The sequence below is a fragment of the Primulina huaijiensis genome, chromosome 3, assembly GCF_012295235.1.
Source record: "Primulina huaijiensis isolate GDHJ02 chromosome 3, ASM1229523v2, whole genome shotgun sequence".
Lineage (NCBI taxonomy): Eukaryota > Viridiplantae > Streptophyta > Magnoliopsida > Lamiales > Gesneriaceae > Primulina > Primulina huaijiensis.
In genome coordinates this window covers 27,909,930-27,937,438 of record NC_133308.1, presented here as the reverse complement: position 1 = coordinate 27,937,438, position 27,509 = coordinate 27,909,930, and the positions used below count along the sequence as shown (strand labels likewise).

The window sequence follows — 27,509 nt, the reverse complement described above, 5'->3', positions numbered from 1 at the left end:
TATTATTAATTAATTCTTGTCGTTCCAAAATAACTACACAAAATCAGATCAAATTCAGGCCCGGTACCCAAATGATTAGAAAAGCCCAATTTGACAATCAGGCTTCACGACACGGCTTCCAAAATAAAGATCCGACCCATATGAGGCTGCAAGATTCAGACAATATCAGCAGCCCTCGGTGTTGGAGTAATTTCTCGGGACTGAGAGATCAGCTTGCTTGTTCCTTGATTGAGCAATTTTCCGGTAAAAGTCATAAACTTTTCTATCATTCTTATCATGCTTCAATGCGGATAGCTCTGAGTTTGTAAATTCTGTTATTGTGTTCGCCAATTTTTTCTGATTCGTTTGTGTTCATTAGGAACTAGTCATGTTGCATTTCTATTTAGTTCCTATGGTCATGAGTGACGGGTTTGAAGGTAATAACTGTTCGATTAAATGCTTGTATGCGAAACTTGGGATCAATTAGGCGTAGGCCAGTTGTGCGGGGGGTGGGGTGGGGAAGATGGCGAAAAGAAATGCAATTACTTGACCTGCCCATTGATTGGGCTGATTTGTGTTGGTCCTACTCTGAATTCATTTTGTGACCTAATTATAAATATCTTGGATCCATTTGTTTTGCACGTGGTTCAGATTCAGAGTCCCGCTCAATGTTACTTCACCAACTAGATAGGCAATAATGGGTCTACTCAGCATCATCCGCAAAATCAAGCGCAAAGAGAAGGAGATGCGCGTTCTCATGGTGTATGAATTCTGAACCTACTCTTCGTTTTTCATTTTTTTATCCGTTATTCGGGAATTGTAGGTTTATTTTATTAATCTTTTGATCTTAATGCCGATTATTTGTTTCTGTGTTTTGTTCACTTGCTGAAGGGGTCTTGACAATTCGGGAAAGACAACAATAGTTTTGAAAATCAACGGTGAAGACACCAGTGTTATCAACCCAACACTCGGCTTCAACATTAAAACCATCAATTACCAGAAGTATGTTCTTATTGTAAGCTGTTAATTGTTGAAAATTTATGTTAGATTGATTGCATTCTTTTGATTTTTGCTTACATTTGATGCTAGTTCCCCAGGAAAACGGTAAGGTTTAGTGTGTGATTAAAATTTAATGTGCTTATGGACAAACGTGGTGTTAATTGTAGGTACACTTTAAATATATGGGATGTAGGTGGGCAGAAAACCATTAGGTCCTATTGGAGGAACTATTTCGAGCAAACTGATGGGTTGATTTGGGTGGTTGATAGTTCAGATATTAGAAGGCTGAATGATTGCAAATATGAGTTGGATAATCTTTTGAAAGAAGAGGTATGTTCTCTCTATCCTGTGCATTGTTTCTCCCATTTCTTGATGGCTTTTAGTCCTGATGATATATTGAGTTTTATATTTTGGTTGGTTCCTGCATTTTTTAGTTTTCCCGCTTGTTTTTGTAGCTGAAGTCCATAAAGTTATGGAAATTGGCATTTTCTTCAAATATGCACCCAAAAAATGAGATTTTTTTTCTACTATGGTATTCTTGATGGCATTTTGGTATTGGCGTATTGCTGATGTTGGATTACAGCTATTGCCGCATGTTGCCTTCCTAGTGATGCACAACTATTGTAAATATGTTGTAAGGATGCAATAGCAGGCCTGCTTGAGTTGATAGATATCTACCTTTGGCACGTGACAGCGATTTGCATGAAATATCATGGCTTATGTACTGAACCATGCAAATCAGCAAATATTTTGGATTGCATCATTTCTTGAGATTGTGTATATTCATCAAAAACATCCTTGGATGCTGATGCAATACACACAGTTTATTTATGACGTTTGGTTAATAGGTTTCACATCCTATGGAGATGAACGGTCTCTAAAAATTAAAGATAGAGCTCCCTTGATAGTGCATTTTAATCTTTCGCCCTTTCCACCGCTTCTTTTCTTCAACACCTGCTTTTCTGTTATTTGCAGAGGCTATCAGGAGCATCATTGTTGATTTTTGCTAATAAGCAGGATATACAAGGTTCTCTGTCACCAGATGAGATAGCTAAGGTAGTGAGATGATGTATTGAAATTTAAGTTCATTGTATGTTATTTATTTATTTGTTTGAATTGTTGATTTGTTTATTGCATACATGAAACAGGTTGTGCTACTTTTCTTGTGAAATGTCTCGATGAAACTTAATTCTTTTGTAAAGTGTTGTCTCACTTTAATGCCCTCATGCGACAAATAAAATAATGGATTAGATATTTTATTGCCCAATACCGCTCTTGTTGCTATTGACCTTTTATTCAACTCGCGTAGTTTTCTCTCTGGCACGATGGAAACAAATTTTTTACTTCACTATATGAAATTCTTTAAGTTTCTGCATGAAATAAAATTTAGTTTTAAGTCTACATATCCTTCATTCAGGTGCTCAACTTGGAAGCAATGGACAAAACCAGACATTGGAGAATTGTGGGATGTAGTGCATATACTGGGGAAGGACTGCTTGAAGGATTTGATTGGTTGGTTCAAGATGTTGCCTCGAGAATTTACGTACTCGATTAAATGATGCTCGGAGTTGGACTGAAGATGTATTTGCAAAGACTTTTCCAAATGCATTGACATGGCTCTTTCACACTGTGTTGCATTCTAACTGTTTTTCCTAAACTAGGGAGTGTTGTGTTTATTGAAATTAACTCGATTGAGATTCTATGTTTTATAAAAGGTTTCCGTGGCAACCAAAAGTCGTTTGCTTCGTGTATTGCCCTAAAGAGGCCAAGAATCCAAAATTCACTCAAATATCAATGTGCAATTCTCCAGTTGTAAATTTTGATTTAATCTTCGTGTTCGGTATCATTAGAACCTATACCCCAAAGAAGAAAACTAAGGAAGAGAATTGAAATATCGCCTGTTTGATGCTTATCGGCTCATGTAACAGTTATATTTGGCTTTATTTGCATCAAGATGTTGCAAACAAAGAGAGATTATTTATCTTTACAAATTACATATTTAAGATTAGTACATGTTACCAACCAAATATTTTAGCGACAGGTGTTCAAATTCCTAGCGAAAACAATGAAAAGCCTTCCTAAGTCCAAAAGCATATTTGAGCATACATGTAGGAAAAATCAGGCATGTATTCACAAGATTCTAATCTTCTTTGCAACATCAATGGCGTTATAACCTGGCCCGAGCTTGACGTAGGCTTTCTTCGCGCCATTGGGCAAGTTCAAGGTATTTACCTTCTCGGCCTTGATCTGTAACATAATCCTAACAGCATCTTTGACATCATTCTTGTCAGCACGTTTGTCCACGATGAAAACCAAAGTGTTGTTCTCCAATATCGCCTTCATTGCAGACTCGGTAATAATTGGATATTGAATAACCAAATGATGGTCGAGCTCCTTGAACTGAGATGCCATACTGTTAAGTTTTCGTGGATCCTTTTCCTTCTTTGATGTTGTTCGATAGGATGCCACGGGATCTAAGTAATTCGGGAAGTCTATATTCTTCGATAAATGAGACCAGACATTAGATTCATTGGTACTTTCAGCAGTGTTCATCACAGGGTGCGCCAAACAACATCCTAGAACGTGAGAGGACGATGATACAAAGCTCGGTGCTAGGTCCTACAATTAATAAGCAAAGAATAAAGTGCATGGTAAGATGGTCGCATATTTTCCGATAAATTTTGATTTTACAATGAGTGAACTAAAAAAAGAATCAACCATTTAAAATTACTTTCAAAAGCGTGCAACAGAAGTGCTCATCTTTCTCCAGCTTTCGAATTAATGATATTACGCCCAGCATTATGAATATACGCCATTAACATATTCCAGAATCTATTCACTAGTCCCATTTCTCTTTTAGAGATGAAAACGGGGTTGGAACTTAGAACTTAGGCAACGGACATTTTTAAGCACCCATATTTTTTTTTATATTTTTTTCAGACAAAAAGTTTACCAAGGTGGTAAACCCGCTGTATGAGTTAGAGGTCATTTGATCTAATCTAGACGAGAAGGTCAATCGAGGAATGTGCGCTGGCAGGTACCAACACTCGGAGCATACTCCACTATATTTCAGCGAAGAATTCGATTCACACAATAATCATCATGCAACATCACAAAATATCAATTCACGTCACCCCAAGTCAACTCGTCTATGCCTGGGCCACCCATATTCTTATATTCATCTAATCACAGCAGGATCCAGGCAATCCCCACTTAAGATGAAAAAGGTTTCAATTTTTAAACCTATATTTTCGAGAGAAAAAACTCGCCGCTCGTCAGAGATCATGCTCTCCGAGTGTGTTTAATCAACGAATCAAAAAGGAAAAAAAACAATGCAAAAATGTGTCGCGTACACTTGACACCAACCGGAACAGGCGAAAACCGACTATTTGAAGATCAGAGTATTCATGATCCAATTCGACACACACTGCCAATACCCATTTTTAAAATCAAAAGAAAACAAAATAAATAAATAATAACCAGTACCTTCAACTTGAACGAAGATCCAGCTGAACATGATACTTTGTGCTGACCGAACCAATTTGCAGGGCTGACTGCTGTCGATGAAGATATTGCAGAGGTAATCATTTGAATCGGAAGGAAAAAAGAAAGAAACAAGAAATAAATAAAATAAAAAGAAAAAGAAAATGCGTGATTAGGTAACAAAGAAGTAGGGTTTAAATGGGGCTTTGGAGAGGGAAAATGATGAACCAGAAAATGCAGTTTCGGAGACCTGTTCACCAACTTTCTCAATTAATAATCGATTGATTATTTCTGGGCTGGGCCAACATATATTTAATGTGTGCCCACATCATATATTTTCATTTGACGAAGTATTTGGGCCTTTCCGCTTGGAGTTTCTATCAGCCCATAAAAGGGAAAACCCGGGCCAGGACATTGCAACTTCTTGATTTTAATTTAATAAAAAAATATTATATAATATCAAATAAGTCAAATTCTTAAAATTTTATTGTATTATTTTATTCAAATATTTAAACAGATTAGTTTTAAAATAATAAATCACATCTGATAAGTTCCTAAAACGATTTTAAAATAAAACTAGGAAACTAATTTTAAATAATTTCATGCAAATGCATAAAAGTCTGTATACTAAAATTATTTCATAAAAAAAATTTATGGCGTTAGAATATGAACTAAAACCAAAAAAGAACAATTATTAAAAAACAATTTTAAATAATGCAAGTCTATGCACAGTTGACCACGATAAAGAACGAAAGCTATTTTTGCCACTAAAGTCTAAAACAGACATTGAAAAGGATTGATCGTTCATAGCCTCTGTATTGGCGAGAACCAGAAATATATATGATACAATTATCAAGCACTTTATATATATAATTGATCTCATAGACGTCTATTGTGAGCATCTATAGCGTTTGATGTCATCTCATTAGTGTACACATTTGTGTCCTCGGTAAGTACCTAAACAATCAAAGGGAAATTGGCCTTCAGTCCCCAACCGTCGATTTTTTTTGTGTTCAGTCCCTGAGTACTTTTTTAATACCACATTTCCACATGAAGCGTACCACATTTCCACATGAAGTGTACCACATTTTGTATGACTTAGTACCACAATTTTGTGGGTAGAGAGTGAACCCAAAGAAATATTTTGATTGGGGATTTTTCACCAACTTCCCCAACAATCAAACCTCATATGTATACAAGTGCTTTTTTTTTTTTTAAACAATGGATACAAATATTAAAACTGGAGTTTATATTGTTTTATTTTTGGAATATATGTCATTAAAATTGATCGAACAAATCAAATTTTAATTATATTAATAAATTTATTTAGATGATACATTTTATAAAATGATGTTTATTTAATTTAGCATATTTTTGTTAATTTTTAGTTGATTATATTTCTTTAATAATTCTAAATTTAAAGGTTTAGTTTTATTTTAAAAAAATAACCGAAAAGATAATATTATTATTCGAAATATATTTTAATTACTTATTTAAATAATTATCCAAGCAGAATCAAAATAACCCAACAGTTTAAAACTAAATCGATTCTAAATAAAACAGTTTGAATATCGAATTATATATTTCTAAAATAAAAAACTGAAATAAAATCGTGTAAAAACGAATCGGACCAACTATGAACACCCATACCAAAGTGGTTTTCTACTGATTCATAAAATTATCAAAGACATAAATATATGATAATTCCTTGAGTCAGATGTCACTTGTACCAAATACATTAACTTCATGTCCGTATGTATGAGAAATAAGCAGAAGAATTGATCTCATAAATACCAAAACAGTACGAGACTCAATAATTCAAGAAATTTTTGTGAGTAAAATTTTTAATGCGTAGTGTCGGCAAAGAACAATTTAATGAAGTTTCTGTCACTGCAAGATTTTGCTGCTGGCTAGCTCATGCAGCAATCATTTGCTGCAAGAAACACATTTCAAACTTGAAATGAAAACATTGATTAATGCGAATAAAATATGAGTACGAGGCTGAAATGAACAAGGTCCGTCACTACTACAAAACCAGTGGCAAGACATGAAAATACGAACCGATTCGAAATAAACATAAAATTCCAATCAGTTACGTTGTGATTTGTGAATCATTAGCCGCCTAACCTGGCCAGGTGTTCTGCTCTTGTTTTATCATTTCTCATTCGTGCCCGAGAGGAGCTGGGATTGCTTTCTTGTCGGCGCTTCGTGGGCTGCTTGCTGAACTGCTATTAGAACGCGTGATGAAAGTTAATTCTTGCAGGACACCAGTAGGAGAGGCATCCATGTTTGGGCCCGTTTCTGCATAGGATGTCGTGCTTGTCAAAACCTCGCCTAAGGGTCCACCCATTGAACTACTACCCCATGATTGCTTTTGCATTTGGTCACCAAAATTGTGATTCACACCAAGGCTCATATTGATAGGCTTAAGCTCCTGCGACAGCGTAATAGTTGAGATCGTTGATTTCTTCTGTATGGGAGAACTAGAGGATGATGAAAACTCTGGAGCAACTGGTATGGACATCGAAAGCTGGGTCCAATCTGAGTTCAGTTCCTCGGGCCAGGAGTCTGTGCCACTATTTGACTGATTCTTTGGGCAATTATCAATAAAATGCTGGGCTGAAGGTTGATTGATTGTTTCTTTGTCGGTGTATTTTAAGAAAGAATCAGTGTTTCTAGTAGTCATGTAGGATATCCTTTCCGCGGGATTGACAAGGGAATCGGAGGTGACCCATCCAAACTCCAAGTAAGGTGATTTTTCAAGTGGAATGAATTGTTTTGCAATGGAGAATGGCATATCTTTAGACTTCAGATCGATGGTAGAAGGTATTAAAGATGAGCCTTGAAGCCCTTGTGTTCTGCAGAGAATTCCATCATTTTGGTAAAGAAAAACGACACGAGAAAGTATCTAGTAAAACAAATTCAGCCTACATTAAAGATATGAAAAAAGAAACAACGTAAAAGCATATTCTTTTGATAATTCTCTAAAGATCAAGGGAACTAAGTCTACTACACCATGTACCGGTTGTCACAATTGTCAGCAGAAGCAATGGTAAGATTGGGCTGCAAGGAATTGACTTGGTGTGGAATGACACCAAAGCTGTTGGATGCGCTGCTGCTGGATATCACCGACGCTGATGAGGAAGAGGCAATCAGTGCCACATTTGAAGCAGTGGATCCAGAGACAGCATGGCCAGTGTGACCTTCCACAGGCTTTCTTGAACGGTGGCGACCCCTGTTAATGTGCCTTTCACAGTATTTCTGATCAGGTACAGCATCTCTAGAGCATCGCCACTTCTTTCCATCTGTTCTCCTACACCTCCCAGGCTCGGGATCATTGCTTCCGGAAAAACCAAGATGGAAAGGACCCCACCCCACTGCATGCACAAAAAGGATATAAACAGCCAAAAACCTCAAAACAAGCAAAGGTATATCGGGTGCTATACAGTTGTTCAACTCATGACTTTGATAAATTAATTCCTTAAATAGCAGCGGGGATAACGTGATATTGGTCATTAACAAAACATCATAAAAACTTGCTGCCAATTACAGAACAACGCAACAACTCAGAAGCGAAAAAAGAGGCGCAGAAATAAAGCAGTTCATTATCAGTTTAATCTGAAGCTTACAGAAATTAGAGGCATGACTTCCATTTGAGTATAGGGATTTCTTGATGGACACAAGTAAATATGATGGAACTGGAACATTCGCCACAAAATGTTTAAAGATCAAAGCCTGATGTTCAAGTTCCATCCATTGAGAAGGAGTAAATGGCCCTTTCAGCCTAGCAAAAGTCGCACCCATGCTTTCATTTAAACCACCTGATCAACCAAGAACCAAAACAAGAAATTTAGGCATAAGTTTGTGTGTGCGCGTGCTCATATATTGAACAAACAGTGCATCAAATACCTGAAAGAATGAATGGTGCACCAAAGCAAAACTACTCACCAACTTTATTCTGTTTGTCATGACATGAGATGCCCACTGTTTGGGGCCAATTACATTTAAAATCTACGTTTTTCTTGACACGATTCCAAAGTATTATTTAGTAATACAGGAAAAGATCAAAATTAGACTTGAAAATAAAAACCCTTCACAAAGCATCCGACTAAACAGAACCGCCAGATTACTGCACCATCCCCGTCTTTATGTTTATGTAAAATAAACGTCACAAGTAAAAACTATCAGTCAGTTCTTCACTTTCCCACAAACTAATCACCATCTTAAGAAAAGTGGGGGCAGAAACAGATAAAATAAAAATAAAAAAAATCAACTTCAAATTAACAGAAAGAGAACTTCTTATCAGAACAAAACTTACCTCCTGTTCTACCATGGGGCTCATCCGGAAAAAATGAAAACGCAATGCTCCTACTTGCATCATCGCTACTCATCCCACCATTTCGAGAAAACGAAAGCATTTGCTGTCCTTCTTCAACCCCTAATCCCCACGGATTAGATCTTCCAAGAGCCGCAAAACTTTCACTTGTACAGTTCTTGGAGCTGGAATCAACTTCACCAGGCTTCGGCATTCTGGTAAGCCTCCAGTTATCGTCAGCAAGCCCGGATCTTTGGTGCTTAAAACTCACAGATCCGTGACCCTGATCATTTCCGGGCTCATTCGAACCCCCACAAGGAGTATTAGAAGCGGGTGGCTTGTGGCTTACAACCCCAAAATCCATCTCTCATGAAAAAGCTATGAAGTTTATATCAAGAACCAACCACAAGAGAACGAGAATGAGTTCATTGCAAGTCACTTCGTAGGAAAGAAAAGCGAAGCTTAAGGAACATGAGACATGGCCTAGAAATTATAGACAGAGGAGAAGCAAAAACAGATACCTTTGAGATGAAAAAGAGCGTAAAATTTGCTGAAAGCAGTGCGTGTGAGAAAATACCACGCTGCCGATATCAGATGCACTCTGAAGTTCGACTTGGTAAGAGTTTCTCAAAAAAAAAAAAGAAACACACCGGGGCAGAGTATGGTAAAATCCTTGCAAATATATTAGGACATTTGTATTTGTTCGCGTTATACATCGTTATATCCTCTAAAATCTCGGAGTCTACGTGCTACATATACATTATATTAACACATATGTATTTTCACATTTATTTTAACATTGACCATCATTATTTGTGGGTCTTGATGTCTACTTATTTATCTTAATTCTTATTTTGCATTAAATAAATACAATTTCAAATTTATTTACATAATTGAAATGATTATTATTTAATAATAATATTTTTTTAATATATTTATTACGTAAAATTATTTTATTTTATTTTATGAGTATCATTTATTTAGAATTAAAATTTTATTGTAAATTTGAAATGAAAAAATATATATAAAAATAAATCACACTTTTATAAAATTTAAAAAAAAACAACATATAAGATAAAAGTTAAGAGAAGTTGTAAAATATTAATTTAAGGATTGTTGTTGTATTGTTATCAAATATGTTCAACTAAGTTTGCACGAAGTTAGCGATGCGCATTAATGTCACGCATTTCGGAATTTGTCCGGAGATAATAATGAAATCCCCGGTTTGAGTCCTGGACGGGTTGTGCGGGTTAGTCATCTTCATCGTCGTACTAATTTGTCACGTGACCCTTCATCTTTAACAATCATGTTGTGCAAAATAATGCATACTAACATAATATGTATTTTTTATGTATCAATAACAAGCTGAACCTCTGACAATTGCCTGTCAAACTTAGAGCACCCCAAATGCTCTTTCAACATCTTTTCTTGTAGCCTTTTTCCTTTCCTTAAACAAATTCATCTTGGGATCCTTCGAGCAAGGAAAATATTTCACTAAAATAGCTCATTCGGATATATTTCATATGTTAGATAATACTTCTTCGTATATTGAGTCTTGTTGACCGTGAAATTAATCTCCAGTGCATTTCCTTGCAAGACATTAATGAATATGGGAGATTCGTACAACATGTTAATATCATTGCGTGAACCGAAGACATCAAAAAATGCATGTCATATCCACAAGTCTTGAGACGCAACTACTTCAAACATGGTTGTTGGTGACACATGGTCTATTGTAAACTGACATTTCCAAGCAACTGGGCAATTTTCTATTCCAAGTGCATGCAATAAAGACTGCCCAACATTCTAGGGAAGTCGTGTCTCTCATCATGCATTTGAAGAAGACGTTAAACATCATCAACATTCGACCTTCTCAAATATCAATCACCAAATAGTTCAACCACATATCCGCAGAATTTGAAAAGACACTTGATGACAGTTAATTCACCCATGATCCATGCGTAGGTACTCGTAAAGATGATCGGTCGGGACTCCATAAGCCAATTGACGAATTGAAGCCGTGCATTTTTGTAGTGGTGACAAGTGCATTAACTATGCGAAATAATAACTCTCTTCGCATGTGAAATTGTCTTTCACATATTTGATTTGGATATAGCTGGTTTATGGAGAAATGTTCGCTGCATCATGTTATTACTTTGATATGTTTCAACTATTTGTCGGCTTTGTTGAAGTATCAAAGACAATAGCTTTTTCTCCAGATAATAATCTTCGTCATCAACTTCAACTTAAACTTCGTTTTCACTTGTCGAGCTAAAGTTGGGCTACTGGAATATTGAGATATTTTGGTGGAAAAAAATTCAAGTCTACGTGTTTTCTAAATACTACGTTCTTAGAATGAATAATGGTAGAGCACAAGGTGTCTATATATTTTTTTCTTCTCAACGGCTATATAACAACGACTACTTTACAACAATCATATTTGAAACGACTATATTACAACGACTACTTTGCAACGGTTGTATTAATTGACCAGACAGTTACCGTAATTTAAAATTACAATAATTGAACATTACAATAATTGAAAATTAAATATTCATCTCTCCATGATCTCTTGACATAGACGTTCGTGGATGATAAATTGCTCATATGTCATTTGCGAAGTGTCATTCGAAAGGATTGTGTATTCCTTTAATTGAACTTTGGTTATGACAGCTTTTACTTTCATCTCCTTTACTTCGAGTTGTTTTTGTTTCATTTCAACTTCAACTTTTTCATGTTTATATACTCATTAAACTTTGCAAACATACTGTCCAAGTTTACTGTCATACACTCCATGTCCGATTTCGTTTTGCCTTTTCCCTTTCTTTCTGTTGCTTTCTGACCCATTGGACGAGTTTTTATTCCTTTATGTTTACACGTAGTCTCACATCTTGGTTGGATGAGGTGTTGCTTGCTCCCAACTCTGAGGTCCTTTCTTTCTTCGTGCCAACAAGGTGATCGACAGACTGTGGAGTAAACATTGGATAGTCTTTTATAGTTTTCCACACATGCTCGAGAATAAATACGATACCATTATTTCCCTCGCGATATTTTTCATATCCTCATCACTGTGGCCGTTACGATATGCATTATAAATGTTATTGTTACATATGACACTTGCACTTTTGTTCGGTACACATGCGGGATTATTGTCATCGTAGTAGCTTGCAACATTGTCATTTCCCGTCAGAGATGCAAAAGGCATACCCATTGCATGTGACACTTGCACTTTTGTTCGGTACACCTGCGGGATGATTGTCATTGTAGTAGCTTGCAACATTGTCATTTCCCGTCAGAGATGCAAAAGGCATACCTGTTGCATGTGAATTAGATGAATAATTTTGTGGATATGGATTATATGGATAATTTTGTTTATATGGATTATAGAGATAATTTGGTGGATATGAGGTATGTGGATAATTTGGTCGACATGAGTTATGTTGATAATTTGGTAGAATTTGTGAATTTTGGGAAGAAGCATTTTATTCTGGTATTTTTGGATAATTCACGAAATTTCTAAAAAAATCGGTTATTTTCATCTATTTCAGAATAAAATAGAATTTTAGAAATCAATATTAAAATAAAATTGAAATGATGAAAATAGTAGAGAGAAGATTTTTGGAAAGATTTTCGATGGAGAATAATATGTTTAGATGTTTGAAATAATTTGTTGAATGTAATGAATATTTGTTTATTTTATTAAAATAGCTGATAATTAGTCATTCAATTTTATTTTTTTTAAATATTCAACAGTTAAATTTTTTCCATAAAATTTGTTTTATTTTTTCAAAAAAATTTATATTAAAATATTTGAATTAATTTTTTTTTAAAAAAAATAGAGTGTAACAACTTATAATATATTTGGTGTGTAAGTTGATGGTATTGTCATTATCACTAATCAGCAGTCAAGTGTGATCAAAATTATTGGATCGTGGTTAGAAGGAATGATGGGCCATCGAAATCGGCTACATCATATGAATGTGGACATTATTAAAATAAGTGTGATTTTGACCGTTTGATTAAAGTCATCTGAATTAAATAATCTTTTTGTAATGTTGTGGAATTTAGTAAAGAATGCAATTTTAAGTATTATATATTGAGATTGACAAATTAGGTTCACTGCCTCCAAAAACTTGCATCACGAATTAATGCTACGTTTCTTGAAAATTATAAATAAGAAACATAAAGTCTTCAAATTCGTTAAGTTGTACATATATGATTGCATTTACATAGAGTTTTTCTCTTGTTTTCCCTTCTCGTACCTACAAACAAAACTCAAAAACACTTAAATTGAATTTCTTTATGCTTGAAATTTACTTATTTATGGAAGCCATATTTTGTTACAATTGCATCATGACGCGATGTCAATTTCCGTAAACATTGTATGTGTCTTCTTAAAGAAAAAAAGTCTAAAATCTTGATAGATTCACTCAATAAAATGTTGAAAAAAAGAACCAAACTCATTATCATTGTCAAACACTCACATCCGTCTATTTGTCCTATTTAACTAGTATGTGGTTTGAGATATAATTTTACTAACAAACGGGATGCAAGCAAGAAAAGGACAAAATTGGGCCAGGAATAAAGAAGCATGAACGTCAATTAATGTTTACAAAAATAAGGATGTCTCTAGACATTTAGAGAAATCATTAATTTGTGGGGTTTTATAGATTTAGGGAAATTAAACATCAAGTTGGCTTTATATANGGCAAAAATGAATAGAAATATTGATATTAAATTTTCCTCAAAATTCTTTATTGTTACCGTTACTAGTAAACATCTGGACACAATGTGTGCACATAAATTAAATTTTTAAATGAAAAATAATCATATTAGAGTAGTTTTTATTTATAATTATTGTTTGAATTTATAATTTATTATGTTTTGTTTTATTTAAAAATAATGATATTTATGAGGAAGAGATATTTTGGGAAACAAAATTGGCGACAACCTATATGGTTTATAGTTTTTATAATTTCTTCTCCAGCCGAGTGTGATAGATTATCTTTTGATTTATCAGAAGTAGAAAAAGAATTAGTAGCAAGTTATCAAATCCAATATTCATGTATAAAATTTGGTTTATTTTACATTGTTTCACATCTAAATCTACTTGTTTCTTTATTATTTGTAATAGTTCTTGACTTTGGGGTTGTAATCTTTCTATTACATATATATTCTTTCACGAGCTTTTTGACATTAAAAAATAAAGTGAGCAAGACGTAACAGAACAGAAGTAGTTGAAGTAGTTAATATTCATGTCTCCATTTTAATGATATTGATATTATTATTAAATTGTTACACTCATTTTTTTTTATTTGACCGACTATTAAAAAAATCTCGTGTTCCTAAAATTTCAAATGAACAGGAGCGACTTTAACTTGTAAAAGCTATCCATTCAGATCACGATGAAGACTCCATGTTCTAAACGATGATTGATTGTAATATTCACGTTCCTCATCGGTTTAAACTTATGTTATAGATTTCTAACAATTTGACATCTTTTCATTTTTTTTTCCACTCTATGATGAATATTCTGCTGAAGTTGAAAAGATATACAGAAGATTACGGAAATTTAACTCTATAGTCCCAAAATTGGAGCTTGCTTTGCAAGAATCTGGTATAGTGGTCAGGGCTGGGTTGACTGAAAGGGTTCTTTAACTGCTGTGGTGATGCTGGGAATTTAGGATAGAGATTCTTTGAGTGGGCGTCCAAGCAGCCAGGTTATAGACATAGCTACGACGTGTACAAAATCAATGATTAAGGTTTTAGGGACAGTGAGGCAATTTGGGCTCTAATTGAGGAGATGAGGAAAGAAAATCCTTAGCTTTTGTCTCCAGATGTTTTTGTTGTTCTGATGAGGAGATTTGTTTCTGCAAGAATGGTGAAAAAGGCAATTGAAGTCTTGGACGACATGCCCAGGTATGGACATGAACCTGATGAGTTTGTTTTTGGGTGGTTGTTGGATGCCTTGTGCAAGAATAGCAGTGTAAAGGAAGCTGCTTTGCTGTTCGAGGATATGAAGATTAGATTCAAGCCAACTATCAAGCACTTCACATCTCTGTTGTAACGGTTGGTGTAAAGAAGGAAAGCTAGTGGAAGCAAAATTCGTGCTGGTGAAAATGAGGGAAGCAGGTTCTGAGCCTGATATAGTAGTTTATAACAATTGCGAGCCCACTGCAACTTCATATACCATCGTGATTCAGGCACTTTGTGCTCGAGAAAAAATGTAGAGGCGATGAGAACATACATGGATATGGAAAAGGTTGGGTGTGAAGCTGATATTATTACGTACACAACTTTGATAAGTGGGGCAAGAACGATTAAGGGTATGAGCTTTTAGATGCTATGATACAGAAAGGGCGTGAACCAAATCAGACAACTTATACGCATTTCATGTTAGCTCATGAAAAAAAGTGAGAGTTGGAGGAGTGCCGTGAGCTTTTGGAGGAGATGCGAAAGATTGACGTATTGCCTGACCCGCCCATTTATGGTATCATAATCCGACTGGCATGCAAGCTTGGGAAGACTGAACGAGATATAAAATCTATGAATGAAATAGAGACAAATGGATTCAGCCCTGGAGTTGACACCTTTGTCACTTTCATTAATGTGCTCGTCGAGCAAGGATGCTTAGTTGAATCTTGTGATTACTTCAAAAAAATGGTCAGTAGGGGCCTTCTAGCCGCTCCCCAGTACGGGACTTTGAAAGGCCTGTTGAATTCCCTTTTGAGTGCAGAGATTATTCAAATGGCTAAAGATATATGGTGTTGCATGACTAGTAGAAGATGCGAGTTGAATGTGTATACATGGACGATTTGGATTCACGCTCCGTTTTTGAATGGTTATTTGAAAAAGGTTTGCTTTTACTGTTTGGATATCGAAGAAAAATAATATTCTCGACTTTAATTGTTATAATTCCCTATATTTTTAATTATTTCTCTAAAATTATTTTTCCTTGTTGATTTGATTGAGTAGATTATTTTATGTGATTTTGCCTTTCTTAGATAAGGAGATAATCATTCAAAAGTAGTCTAGATATGTTATTTATTGGAATGATTTATAGAGATATTATATCAATGGTTAAATAGAGTTTATTTCTAATAAAACTCTTACTTTCCTTATGTTATAGGTTTCTTTGTGGAGATAAAAGTTTACATCTATAAATAAGAGATCAAGGACATCATTGGGCTCTCCTCTCTCTCGACTTCTTCATTGAGAATAGTCATACACATACTTGTGCATGCCGAGAATATCAAAGAAATAATTCGTCAAGGATCGTGCTGATTTTGAAGAGTGGTGATCGCGTGTTGCCTTGAGTGTTGAGAACATCTGCAGACAACATCTGTGAAGAAGTTGGCTGAAGATCATTTTTTCCGTGGATTCTCTTTTGACTCACGTTTTTAGATTTCTTGTCTTAGTTTCTATTCTGGTTATTTGTTTTAGAAAGTTTTATTTTCTCAAAGTGTTGATGAAATTGATTTTCGCAAAAATCACTAGTGATAGGTTTTTGTGTAAACGATTTGGTTTTATAGTGATTAATTTTTGCCATAAGATACCGCACAAATATTTATACTTGTGCATATTTAATCTTGTCCGTTTATTTATTTAAAGTCAATTTGTGTTATAAAAGTTAATATTTCGCTGCATGTTGTCCAAGATGTTGTAACATCTGGCACAATACCTAATTCTGATAAAACACAAATTTGCTATTTTAATTGTCGTTTACGTATTTATTCATAACTGTCAAACAATATATTCCTTACAGATATGATGGATGCTGGCTTGATGCCTCAGCCGGATACGTTTGCAAAGCTTATGCGAGGTCTGAGGAAGCTGTATAATAGACAACTCGCAGCGGAGATTACAGAGGAAGTGAGGGAAATGGCTGCAGAAAGAAGTGACCTTAAAAATGTATAAAAGACGCGATGAAAGAGATTTGAAAGAGAAAGCTAAGGCAAAAATACGTGGAAGAGAGAGATGGCCCCGTAGAAGCCCTCTCATGATTCGGGAATACGGTACTCAACTCCTGACATAAACTGGTTTTAGACGTAACAATTCGAAATCAAGTTATGTTAGTTTAACAGAGAGAGCATGGGTCCAGAATGAGTCGATTCGAGCTTAGATTTGCCAAGCTTGAGTCTCTGTCACGTTATAACTCAAATTTGCAAAATAAGTTAGTTTTAACTTTGATAGAAAATGAAAATGACATATGTTCGTAGCCTTCATTTCTGATAAGTTTGGGCTCTGACAAGAAATCCTATTTGGGCCTGTCTTGTCTGCCTACGAGGCTAGGCTGATAATGTGGGCCAAGCCTTTACATCACATTGTGCACTTACATATTCGAATCGTATTGTCGATCACTCATTATTTTCTGTACATCTATGTAAAATTGATGTGATTTGTCCATGAGTATGTGGGAAAATCGGCCGGATTGCTCTATAGAACATTGAAATTGTTATACATGAAAATCATATTTTTTGTCATATAATGTGCATATATTTTCAAAAAAAATTTATCGTGTTGTCATTCAATTTATGATCTAAATATACTAATTTATGATTTTTTCAATTTAACCAAGCTATTTTTAACTGGAGTGCTGATATAGTATCATACACATAAACAAATATTGTATCTCATATCAAATCCAATTCATAAAAAAATAATATTTTTTATGTCAAAAATATTATATTTTACTGCAAATATCGATCGAATTAACCTGTCTCGTAAATATATATTCATGAGATCGTATCACGAATAATATATTCTTATTTTTTGTGGTGCTCCAGCATTCTTTCGAAAAATAGACTAAGATTGAAAAAAGATCCAATTAGTGTACCAAAACCATATATTGACCGATGTCCAAGCACATGATAAAAAATAACACAGATCATAGGACCAAAAATGTTTGTTTTTTTTTTTTTTGGGATTCTTTTATGCTAGATGGGAAACCAACTTTTCACCTATTGCATGTTTAAATAACTATTTTTAAAAAAGTAAAATCATATTTCCGACTAGTTAAACCCCCTTTGCACAATTCAAAATTTTCGTGAAATGCTAGCTGTATATGAAGAGTCTTGATTCATTAGTTATAAGATTAAAATAAAAGGGAATTATATTGTGTGAAATTTAAAATATTTTCATTTAATTTGGACGATGATAAATTTTTATGAATCAGAACCTGAACCCAAGAGTGGTTCGCGGACGAACAAAGATTTAACAAGTTGGGGTATTGTAACCCTAGTTCTTGAGCAAAGATATATCCAAAGTTATTTATGATTGTTCCTAAAAAAAAATTATTTTTGATTGTCAACTTGATGGGATAATGATTGGATATATAAGAATCTATGTTTTTTGTTTTGAAATTTTAGTTTTTCTTCCCGCGTGATATTCAAATCTGAAACATACGTGATATATATTAATGTGTATTTTACTACATCGGTATTTTCAATAAAAAAATATCGAAATTCCTGAAAATTGAAATATACAATACTCGAATCAAATTTTAATAATATTAATTATCAAAATTATAAAAATACAAACATATCGAACGATATTATATATATATTTTCAATAGAGATGTCAATGGGGTGGGTATGGCGCGTGTATGGCTAAACCCAAGACCCGTCTCATGAAGAAAACTCGGACCCATTACCCGCCCCGATTAAATATTCTTCGAACCCTCCCCACCCCGTATACGAAATGGGGCCGGGTAGACCCGCCAGACTCATGAGACCCAAATTTTTTTTATATGAAAACAGTAATCTTCTTATCACATGATTGAATTATGAAACAAACAAGCCTCTAAATATAACACAATAAAAAACTAATTCATATATTCGACCACACTTAATAATAACAAACAAAGTATTTTCATAACATAATGAATTACATAAAAAAAGAGTTACTAGCTCTCAAAAAAAAAGTCTTGACATCCCCAAAAATAAGTCATAACAGAATTTAAACAGATCAATATAAAATCAGCGAGTAAGCATGATTTCAGACACATTCTTCAGGATCATCTTCTTCTTCATCAAGAATGGTGGGACAAGTTGGTAATTACTTGAAGAATTACCTACAAAATTAAAGAGAGAAAATACATTGAAAATATAAAACTGTAATTTAAAACCGTAAAAAATGTAATTTAAAGAGAAAAAGTACAGTAACAAAATTAAAATGAAAGTACAATAACAAAATAACCTTCCACCTCACATCACAACTATCTTCGTGAGCACATCAATGCCTCCAAAGTCGTTGGATTAAGCCTACTACGATAAGGACCAACTATTCTTCCACTATTGCAAAAGTAGATTCAGATGCAACAGTTAACACAGGAATATCTAAAATATCCTTTGCCATTTTCTGTAAATTTGGATATTTGACCTCATTCGTCTTCCACCAACAAAGAATATCAAAATGTTGATTTCGTGGCAAGACAATTTCTTCCAAATACATATCCAACTCGGTTAGGGATTTTGACGCAGCTTGGCCTGAACTTGAAGCCACAAATTTATCATACATATCTAAAATATTAATATCAGATGCATCAATATTACAAACAGACGAAGTCCCATCAATCCCTGAACCACCACTATTTTCCAATGATTTTTTTGTCTTGGATTGGTAATCTACCAATAAATCACAACAATTTTGTCGAACTTCATCAATTTTAGATTGTGATATTTCATCATAAACTAGGGGAAAATAAAATTCAACAAGCTTCATCTTATATCTAGGATCCAGTAACAACCCCATCATAATATGACAATTATCCCAATATTTATCAAATTTATCATTTATATTCACATATATGGGGTGGGTATGGGGCGGGTATTATAGAACCCATGACCCGCCCCATACCCAGATGGGTATGAAAAATTGGACCCGAGACCCACCCCATGACCCATTTAGTATGCCAAACCCGTCCCAAACGGGGCGGGTCCATTGCGGGTCTGGGTAAAACCCGGACCCATTGACATCTCTAATTTTCAATAGAGATTTTTTTTAAAGTATAATTTATATTTTCCGCTTTAAGATAAAATCTGAAATCCATCATCATCGAGCAGTAAATTATAATTATAGTGGTATATATATATATATATATATTGGGGTAGTTACGTAGGTGTCTGTAACTTTCGTTGACGTTCAAGCACTTGGCCCTCCATGTAATTATATCGACCTTTCAAGTCATACACGCATATGAATAATAATCTTATGATAATGTTTATTTGGGACCCAAATTAAATCACGCTCTTTTAAAATACACTGTAATAAAATGTCGTGCGGTAGATATTTATTATTTATTGGATACTGGATATAATGTTGTTATTGCTATATTTTGATTAAGATGCATGCTTGTACAAGGATTATAATTAATTAAATTACAATCATTTGGAAACGGTTTGAATAGCTAGGTAGTGTTTAGAAGGTGATATATGCGTTTGGATTGAGTAATTTAGATTATATAATCATTATTTTAAATATTTATTAGTTTGAAAAGATTTAATTTAGAGGGTTTCAAATCGATTTCTTATCAGTATATTAATCTAATTCAAATCATTCCATCCAATTATAACCACTACAAGAATTCCGGGAATTAGCCACTGACTAATCCATCCGGCCCTTTTCGCAAATGAAAAACGGATTAGCGAACGAAATAGGCCGTGCCTAAATGCTTGGTTGCAGATGCTTTCCTTTGAAGTTATGCTACTTCTCTTCTTATCGCACCATGCCCAATCTTGACTATAGTGGCGGAATGTGGTCGGTATACTCACAACTCGATAACCCTTGAAGGAGAGACGGGGGATAATTAAGGGGGCCGATGGAATTTAATAGAGGGAGCAGATGATCCGACTTGGTGTCTCCTCGGTAGGCTTTATCCGTGATGGACTTAATGTGGTATTCATGTTAGTTGTCGACATAGGAAACATACTTAATGGTCCCTTCTATCCGGCCATCCTCTATAATATATTCGACCACTCCAAGGAAAGATAAATAGTTGTGTACTCCTTAATTAATCCTCGTGTCATGGTTATTAAATTCGACCACTCCAAGGAAAAATAAAGAAAAAATCGAGTAAAAATAGAAATATGCTTGCGGAAATCTTTAAATTTCACGAACTATTTAAATAGATGTCTGAACCTCTACTACTGTTTTTCTTTAATTTTCTATAATTGAGAAAAAGAATTTGTTGGAAAGTATACATATAACCGATAATATGTTATACATAGAAACTTTTGTTATGTGTATAAATATTTTTTTTTGAAAATAAAGAACAAAAAGCTATAGTTTGCATACAATATAACAGTCAAAAATATATCTAAATGACAGCGATTACTTTGCTTACTTTTGGTGGTCAAGAATCTAAAGTGGTCTAACTATCCCTCAAATTTGAATAATTAAATCAGACATTGCGATTAAACAATTAATTAGCTGTTCCTCACTTTTTTTTTTATAGGGTTTAAGTTTATTTAATAAAATTTTCCAAAAAGAGAATCAATTGAACCGGCTTCAAAATCAGCAGCTCCCTAATTATAATTTTTACCCAAACCATTTTAAAAACTAAATTATTATTATTGTTATTATAGCTAAAAAGGGCTTTATTGACGAATCAATTGGCGGATACCAATGGCGAAACTCGTTGTTTTTTGTGATTGGTTTTGAACTTGTAAGTAATTATATTTGTTATTCCCGCACGCCTCATTTGTTTCTAAATTATTTATTTATTTTACCAAATTCGTGGGTTTCTTTTTTAAAATTATAGGATGATTTGGTTGACATCTCAGAAGCACATGTAAAAAAAAAATAATAACACCACCACAACGTCACCGAGTTAGGGTGGAGTTCTGTATCCAATAATCGATATTAATTCTTACATGTGTGGTCCATAATTCTTTTCCACGTGAAACCATATATACGAAAATGAATTAAAACCAGTGGATATAATCTTAGGTTAATACCTAAAACTACCATACTTGGGTTTTTTTCGAGCATTTTTCTAGCAGCCAAGTACCTGAATCCTTCAGTCACTAAATTGTACTAAAATAAGAGTAATGCTACATGTACAACCAAATTTGTACATCAATTCTTACAACACGATAAATTCATTACAAAAATTTCATTTATCGAAATCTCATTAATATAAAATATCACGAAATAATAGCAAAATCTCACGATATAATAACAAAAATCTTATGATATAATTGTTGTAAATATCATTGTACGGTATTTTAATTAGTTGTATTTTTAGCGTTATTCTTAAAATAATATGATGAAATGGAGACTGAATAATTTTGAAATCATTATGAAATCACCATTATTCAACCATTCATGCTTCAATAATTATTACGTTGTCGATTTACTGTTAACATTGTCAAAACCCACTCTTATTCATAACTAATTAGTGACAAATTGAAGTTTAGGCACATTCAAAAGTGACTAATTAATTACCCAAGTATTTTTTTTATGCCACCAAGTAAAGTCTTACAAGTCTTTCATTTGATTATTTGCTTAATAAAGTATAATATTTCTGTATTAAATTCATTATCGCAATTAAGGAATTCAAATTCTAGCCACTACATTTGATTTTATATAATTAATTTATCTTTCGATTATTGAAAAATTATTGAAAAATTAAAGTTATTTTATCTGCTTAAAAAACACGCTGTGACTAATATCTTTCGGCTTCATACTTTAGCTAGTAACTCTTGGGATGTCATAATATACTCTTTGTCAGGATAAAAATAAAACAGTGATCTTTGATCTATTGTACAATTTAAATATTTGAGTGGTACGGTTATCATCGATTATAATTTTTGGCCTAGTGACAAACAATTTATCTAAAAATTGGTATCAAATTCGATGTCATTTGTTAGTTCTAATAATTACTTTTATTAAGAGAACAATTGAAACATAAAACTAATAATTTTTTACAGTTTAAAGTTTTGAGTTGCAACATTATCAGCTACTACACTTTTTTTATGAATCGACAAACATTTGATTCTACATTAATATTTTTATCAAAAAAATTGTAAGATGACCCATCATTTTATGCACAATATGTTAAGTATTAGGAGTGAAAAGGAGGTTGGGTTGTTAGCATCGTAAAACCAAATTAATTATATGCTAGGAATTTTTTTTAAAAAAAAACAGAAATTGAAAGGAGAGGGAGAAAGAATGTAAGTGGCCGACATAAAAGAAAAAATGGGCCATCTTAGTTGGGGATGCTATGGACCAAACAACTGTTGCAGGTCCAATTCCCATTTTAGATGGGCTTTGTCCCACTTTTCCCATTATGTATTTTTGTCGGCGGATTCATTGTCGGTCGAGCTCTCTCCATTTCAACATTTGGTAAAATTAATCGTGAACATGGCAAATTAAATATAATTAGCACCTCAATTTTATTTTCAAAATTTCACACTACAAAATTATATAGTGTACAATAATTGAATGTGAAAAAAAAAATTTATAATGTATCGTATGCCGACATGATATCGATATTAATGCTGAGATGTCTGAGTATTGCTGATCCGTTATGCTGAAAGAGAGATGCCATAAAATTGGATTCGATATATATATATATAAAAAAATTATTGCCTATATATTTTCATCCCTACATTGAAAACATTTTAAATCAAGTCTCTAAAAACTAAACTTATACATACCAACGTACCAAAACATGCAATGAATCACTCAATCACAGATTTCTTGGTCCAGTGGTTTCTATTGTTCCAAAATAAGACAAGACCTCGAATTCGAAACGTGTGTAAAATATGGGAAGTTAGAAGGTAAAGTAAACTTACACTAAATGATGCACAACGAATCACGTACTACTACTACAAATGCAATTTAATGAATTAAGAGTAAAGTAAACCCTGTGGGCTATATTGACATAATAACTCTTCGATAAAAAACATGCTGGTGACACATGACGTGTCCACTCCTTTACTGCCCCAACGACTATATAAGGCCACATAGCAACATACCACAAAACTACACTTCTAACATCTCTCTTTCTATATAAAACTTTTAATTAATTGGTGGAAAATTTTATTTTTTTCGAAGATTTTCCAGTATCATACTTGTAAATTTAGGGTATATTCAAGATCACTTTGTTGAGAAAACAAAAAATGACTCTCTCGAGCAAAGCCACGTGTAATTCCCATGGCCAAGATTCCTCCTACTTTCTGGGATGGCAGGAGTACGAGAAGAATCCCTACGATGAGGTCAGGAATCCCAATGGAATCATACAGATGGGTCTTGCAGAGAATCAAGTATGTTTGTGTTTTTTTTAACTGGGATTTGGATTTGGTTCTTGTACCAAGATTTTCTTTTGATTTTGGTACTGTTTTTCTTGATATTATGGATACCATGTTGATTCTAACAAGTAATTGTTCACGTTTCTGCAGCTCTCTTTCGAATTACTCGAATCATGGTTCGCGGAAAACCCGGACGCAGCAGGGTTCAAGAGAAATGGAGAATCCATTTTCAGGGAGCTTGCTCTCTTTCAAGATTATCACGGCCTTCCTGCTTTCAAGAATGTAAGCATGCAATATTGTAGCACAAAATAAATATAAATTTAATTATATATCATATATACCTAATTATAAAACTGCGTATATAATTCTTTTTAATTATTATTATTTTTTCAGGCAATGGTGCAATTTATGGCAGAACTCAGAGGAAACAAAGTCAGCTTCGAGCCGAACAAGCTTGTACTAACCGCAGGCGCCACGTCCGCCAATGAAACTCTCATTTTTTGCCTCGCAGAGCTAGGCGAGGCTTTTCTTCTCCCCACTCCATATTATCCAGGGTACGTAGAAAATTAATGGAAGTCTCAGTTTAATGAGTTATATCTAAGTGTACATCAAATTTATTCTGATTAAAGTTATTTAATGCAGTTTCGATAGAGACCTCAAGTGGCGAACGGGAGTCGAAATCGTACCGATTCACTGCACCAGCTCTAATGGCTTTAAAATCACTGCACCAGCACTAGAAGAGGCGTATCAACTAGCCCAGAAACGTAATCTAAAAGTTAAGGGAGTATTAGTGACCAATCCCTCGAATCCTTTGGGGATAACCCTGACTCGCAACGAGCTTAATCTCCTGGTTAACTTCATCGATGCGAAAGGAATCCATCTTATCAGCGACGAGATTTATTCCGGGACCGTTTTTAACTCGCCAAGTTTTGTCAGCATCATGGAGGTTTTGGTGGACTGGAATTACGTCAACACAGAAGTTTGGAACCGGGTTCACATCGTGTACAGTCTCTCCAAAGATCTTGGCCTTCCGGGGTTCCGCGTCGGGGCCATCTACTCTAATGACCAGCTCGTTGTGGCGGCAGCCACCAAAATGTCGAGTTTTGGGCTGGTTTCGTCGCAAACTCAGTATCTTCTGACCGCCATGCTTTCAGACAAGAAGTTTACCAAAACTTACATTGTCGAGAATCAGAAAAGGCTTAAAAACAGGCATGCAATGCTTGTTAATGGCCTGAAAACCTCCGGGATTTTGTGTTTGAAGAATAATGCCGGATTATTCTGCTGGGTGGACCTGAGGCATCTTTTAAGCTCCAAAACCTTTGAAGCAGAAATGGATCTATGGAAGAAAATTGTTTTCGAAGTGGGGTTGAATATCTCGCCCGGCTCTTCGTTTCATTGCGACGAACCGGGCTGGTTCCGGGTTTGTTTCGCCAACATGTCAGAGGAGACACTAGACCTGGCAATCCGACGTATAAAATCATTCGTTAACACCATTTCTTCAAGTAAAATTAGCACAGGCTTTTCTTACAGTTCAAGCAGGAATCCGAGAAGAAAGTCACTGGCCAAGTGGGTTTTTCGGCTAACGTTTAACGATTGGGAACGGGAACGTGAACGATGAACGATAGCCTGTGTCAACACCCGGTCGATTCGATTTTTTCTAGAGAGAGAATTTTCATGTTGAGTTACGAGTTAATTAATTTTGTATAATTTTTTTTCTTTTTTTTTCCCATTTATCTTTTCATGTAAAGAGAGCACTCGGTCCATCATGTGGACTTGAAGTGATTTGCTCCACATTAATTCCATTGGAAACTTGAAAGTATTTTCCTCCGCAATAATATAATCTCATTAACTCCTTTTTAATTGTGCATAAAATCTTCTCGAAATAATCAAAATCGTTCTTGATAAATTTATTAATTTCTTCATTTGTTAGAATAATCTAATTTGTAGACTATTTTATGTCAGTGCATCGGCGACATCAACGGCAAAAGACAATGAAGAAATACATTGTTACCGACGTTGTACTTCAATTCCCTGATTTATGAAATATATTTACATATATAATATTTGTCAATCGATGGACTTTATTTAACATTGTCCGAGCCCCGGATAATTAGCATTAATGTTGTTCGAGTCAAAGAATGTAATTTTCTAAATTAGGGTTGTTGCCAAAAGTCTTTGCCTCTTCGGCTGCTGGAAGAAACCAAGAAAACCCAAGTTCCCAAGTTTGCCCACAATACAAGAAATTCTGCATACAACAACGCACATATGCTTTTTAACAGCGGTTTTATCGAAAACCGTTGTCTGTTGGGGGCAAAGACATATTGAGTGCATTTATTTTATTATCTCACCTTCACCGTTGATTTCATCTTACGAGCTAGTCAGTGTTTACATCTTTCAACATCTCATCCCTTCAATTATACTGTCTTGATATATATAATTTTCATGGACCAATTATTGCATTGTTATTACATTTGAATTCGATAGAGTAAAATGATTTCGCAAATTAAATATTTGGAGTGGTTATAACTTTTTATATAACCATTTCCATCTCGTAAATCAGCCATGTAATTAGTATGCACGGTTTACGGAGCCAAATGACATCTTAAACCATCTTTAGTCGCATAGTTCTTCATAATTAATTGCATGGTACATGGATAAATATCTTTGGATTTCATTGTATTAATTATATATTAATGAACTACTTAAATTTATATTAAAGTTATCATATCCACCTCGTAACATAATCTTGTTTTGTAGGTAAAAATGACACATTTTACCTTAAAATCCACTAGAATCATTTTTTGTCCATGATGATGATGATGATGATTATTATTATTATTTATTGGAAAATTTGTTTTTTTGTCTTCTATATTTGTCTCAATGTGATTTTGACAACTAAAATTGTCAAAAATAAAAAAATACATGACTAAAATTTAAATTTGTAACATAGATCACAAAAATCTCAACGTGACAAAATTATTACACCAAAAATTCTCCATTATTATTATTATTAATATATAAGACTTTTGCTTTTTTCGATAGAGCTAGGGTCCGAATTTCTGTCTATTTTGCATGTACTTGCTGACCATATGTCCATATCCATGTGCTTTAATTTCGGGAAGTGGCTGATGTCATTCGTAATTTATTCTCTTTTACTAATTCATGATTTTTTATGTTTATTTTGGAGAAAATAAACTGTTTAGATCTACTAACATGTCTCTTTTTTGTTCTGATCCATTAATTATATAAAGTTTAATTTTAGTACACTTATTATTAATTTTTTGCTTTTAGTCCTTTTTTCGTAGGACGTGACACTAGAAAATACTGATGTAGAACCATGAATTGCTCGCATGATATCGAAAATTGCTATTGTGTTTGACGTAACATCAACGATTGAACCAAAATAGACTAATATTAAAAATTAGTGTACTAAAATCAAACGTTGAGTACTTAAGTTAATTGATCTAAATTTTTTTCCC

General features: G+C 34.1%; 5 protein-coding genes and 1 pseudogene across 5 annotated transcripts; 3 read left to right on the top strand and 3 right to left on the bottom strand.

The window, feature by feature from the left end:
• The first annotated feature begins 79 nt into the window (after positions 1-79).
• LOC140974336 (ADP-ribosylation factor-like protein 2) lies at positions 80-2,664 on the top strand. Its single transcript, XM_073437720.1, has 6 exons — positions 80-243; positions 631-741; positions 871-981; positions 1,146-1,308; positions 1,954-2,034; positions 2,396-2,664. Exons 2-6 carry the CDS (start codon positions 677-679, stop codon positions 2,531-2,533), a joined length of 558 nt encoding a protein of 185 aa, XP_073293821.1. The 5' UTR covers positions 80-243; positions 631-676; the 3' UTR covers positions 2,534-2,664.
• A 196-nt stretch (positions 2,665-2,860) lies between these two features.
• LOC140974335 (large ribosomal subunit protein uL23-like) lies at positions 2,861-4,689 on the bottom strand. Its single transcript, XM_073437719.1, has 2 exons — positions 4,465-4,689; positions 2,861-3,597 (listed from the first exon to the last, which is right to left on the bottom strand). Exons 1-2 carry the CDS (start codon positions 4,564-4,566, stop codon positions 3,109-3,111), a joined length of 591 nt encoding a protein of 196 aa, XP_073293820.1. The 5' UTR covers positions 4,567-4,689; the 3' UTR covers positions 2,861-3,108.
• Positions 4,690-6,301: 1,612 nt separating this feature from the next.
• LOC140974334 (growth-regulating factor 1-like) lies at positions 6,302-9,411 on the bottom strand. Its single transcript, XM_073437718.1, has 4 exons — positions 8,780-9,411; positions 8,091-8,282; positions 7,484-7,838; positions 6,302-7,319 (listed from the first exon to the last, which is right to left on the bottom strand). Exons 1-4 carry the CDS (start codon positions 9,138-9,140, stop codon positions 6,623-6,625), a joined length of 1,605 nt encoding a protein of 534 aa, XP_073293819.1. The 5' UTR covers positions 9,141-9,411; the 3' UTR covers positions 6,302-6,622.
• A 4,885-nt stretch (positions 9,412-14,296) lies between these two features.
• Positions 14,297-16,693, top strand: LOC140972642 (pentatricopeptide repeat-containing protein At3g49730-like; annotated as a pseudogene).
• Positions 16,694-19,057: 2,364 nt separating this feature from the next.
• On the bottom strand, positions 19,058-19,528 carry LOC140972641 (zinc finger BED domain-containing protein DAYSLEEPER-like). Its single transcript, XM_073435027.1, has one exon. The coding sequence runs from the start codon at positions 19,526-19,528 to the stop codon at positions 19,058-19,060; it is 471 nt and encodes a 156-aa protein (XP_073291128.1).
• Positions 19,529-23,901: 4,373 nt separating this feature from the next.
• On the top strand, positions 23,902-25,648 carry LOC140972363 (1-aminocyclopropane-1-carboxylate synthase 3-like). The gene is made up of 4 exons (XM_073434808.1): positions 23,902-24,045; positions 24,181-24,312; positions 24,424-24,584; positions 24,673-25,648. Exons 1-4 carry the CDS (start codon positions 23,902-23,904, stop codon positions 25,646-25,648), a joined length of 1,413 nt encoding a protein of 470 aa, XP_073290909.1.
• The last annotated feature ends 1,861 nt before the right edge of the window (positions 25,649-27,509 follow it).

Excerpts from the sequence above, each read along its gene's own strand:
- LOC140974334 (XM_073437718.1), bottom strand. The coding sequence starts at position 9,140 with ATGGATTTTGGGGTTGTAAGCCACAAGCCACCCGCTTCTAATACTCCT. Across the intron at positions 8,283-8,779 it reads GCCCCATGGTAGAACAGGAG|GTGGTTTAAATGAAAGCATG; the intron begins GTAAGTTTTGTT and ends TTGGTTGATCAG. Across the intron at positions 7,320-7,483 it reads GCTGACAATTGTGACAACCG|AACACAAGGGCTTCAAGGCT; the intron begins GTACATGGTGTA and ends AATTCTCTGCAG.
- LOC140972641 (XM_073435027.1), bottom strand. The coding sequence starts at position 19,528 with ATGGGGTTGTTACTGGATCCTAGATATAAGATGAAGCTTGTTGAATTT.
- LOC140974335 (XM_073437719.1), bottom strand. The coding sequence starts at position 4,566 with ATGATTACCTCTGCAATATCTTCATCGACAGCAGTCAGCCCTGCAAAT. Across the intron at positions 3,598-4,464 it reads GATCTTCGTTCAAGTTGAAG|GACCTAGCACCGAGCTTTGT; the intron begins GTACTGGTTATT and ends TATTAATTGTAG.
- LOC140972363 (XM_073434808.1), top strand. The coding sequence starts at position 23,902 with ATGACTCTCTCGAGCAAAGCCACGTGTAATTCCCATGGCCAAGATTCC. Across the intron at positions 24,313-24,423 it reads GCCTTCCTGCTTTCAAGAAT|GCAATGGTGCAATTTATGGC; the intron begins GTAAGCATGCAA and ends TTATTTTTTCAG. Across the intron at positions 24,585-24,672 it reads CCCACTCCATATTATCCAGG|TTTCGATAGAGACCTCAAGT; the intron begins GTACGTAGAAAA and ends TATTTAATGCAG.
- LOC140974336 (XM_073437720.1), top strand. The coding sequence starts at position 677 with ATGGGTCTACTCAGCATCATCCGCAAAATCAAGCGCAAAGAGAAGGAG. Across the intron at positions 982-1,145 it reads AAAACCATCAATTACCAGAA|GTACACTTTAAATATATGGG; the intron begins GTATGTTCTTAT and ends TGTTAATTGTAG. Across the intron at positions 2,035-2,395 it reads CACCAGATGAGATAGCTAAG|GTGCTCAACTTGGAAGCAAT; the intron begins GTAGTGAGATGA and ends TCCTTCATTCAG.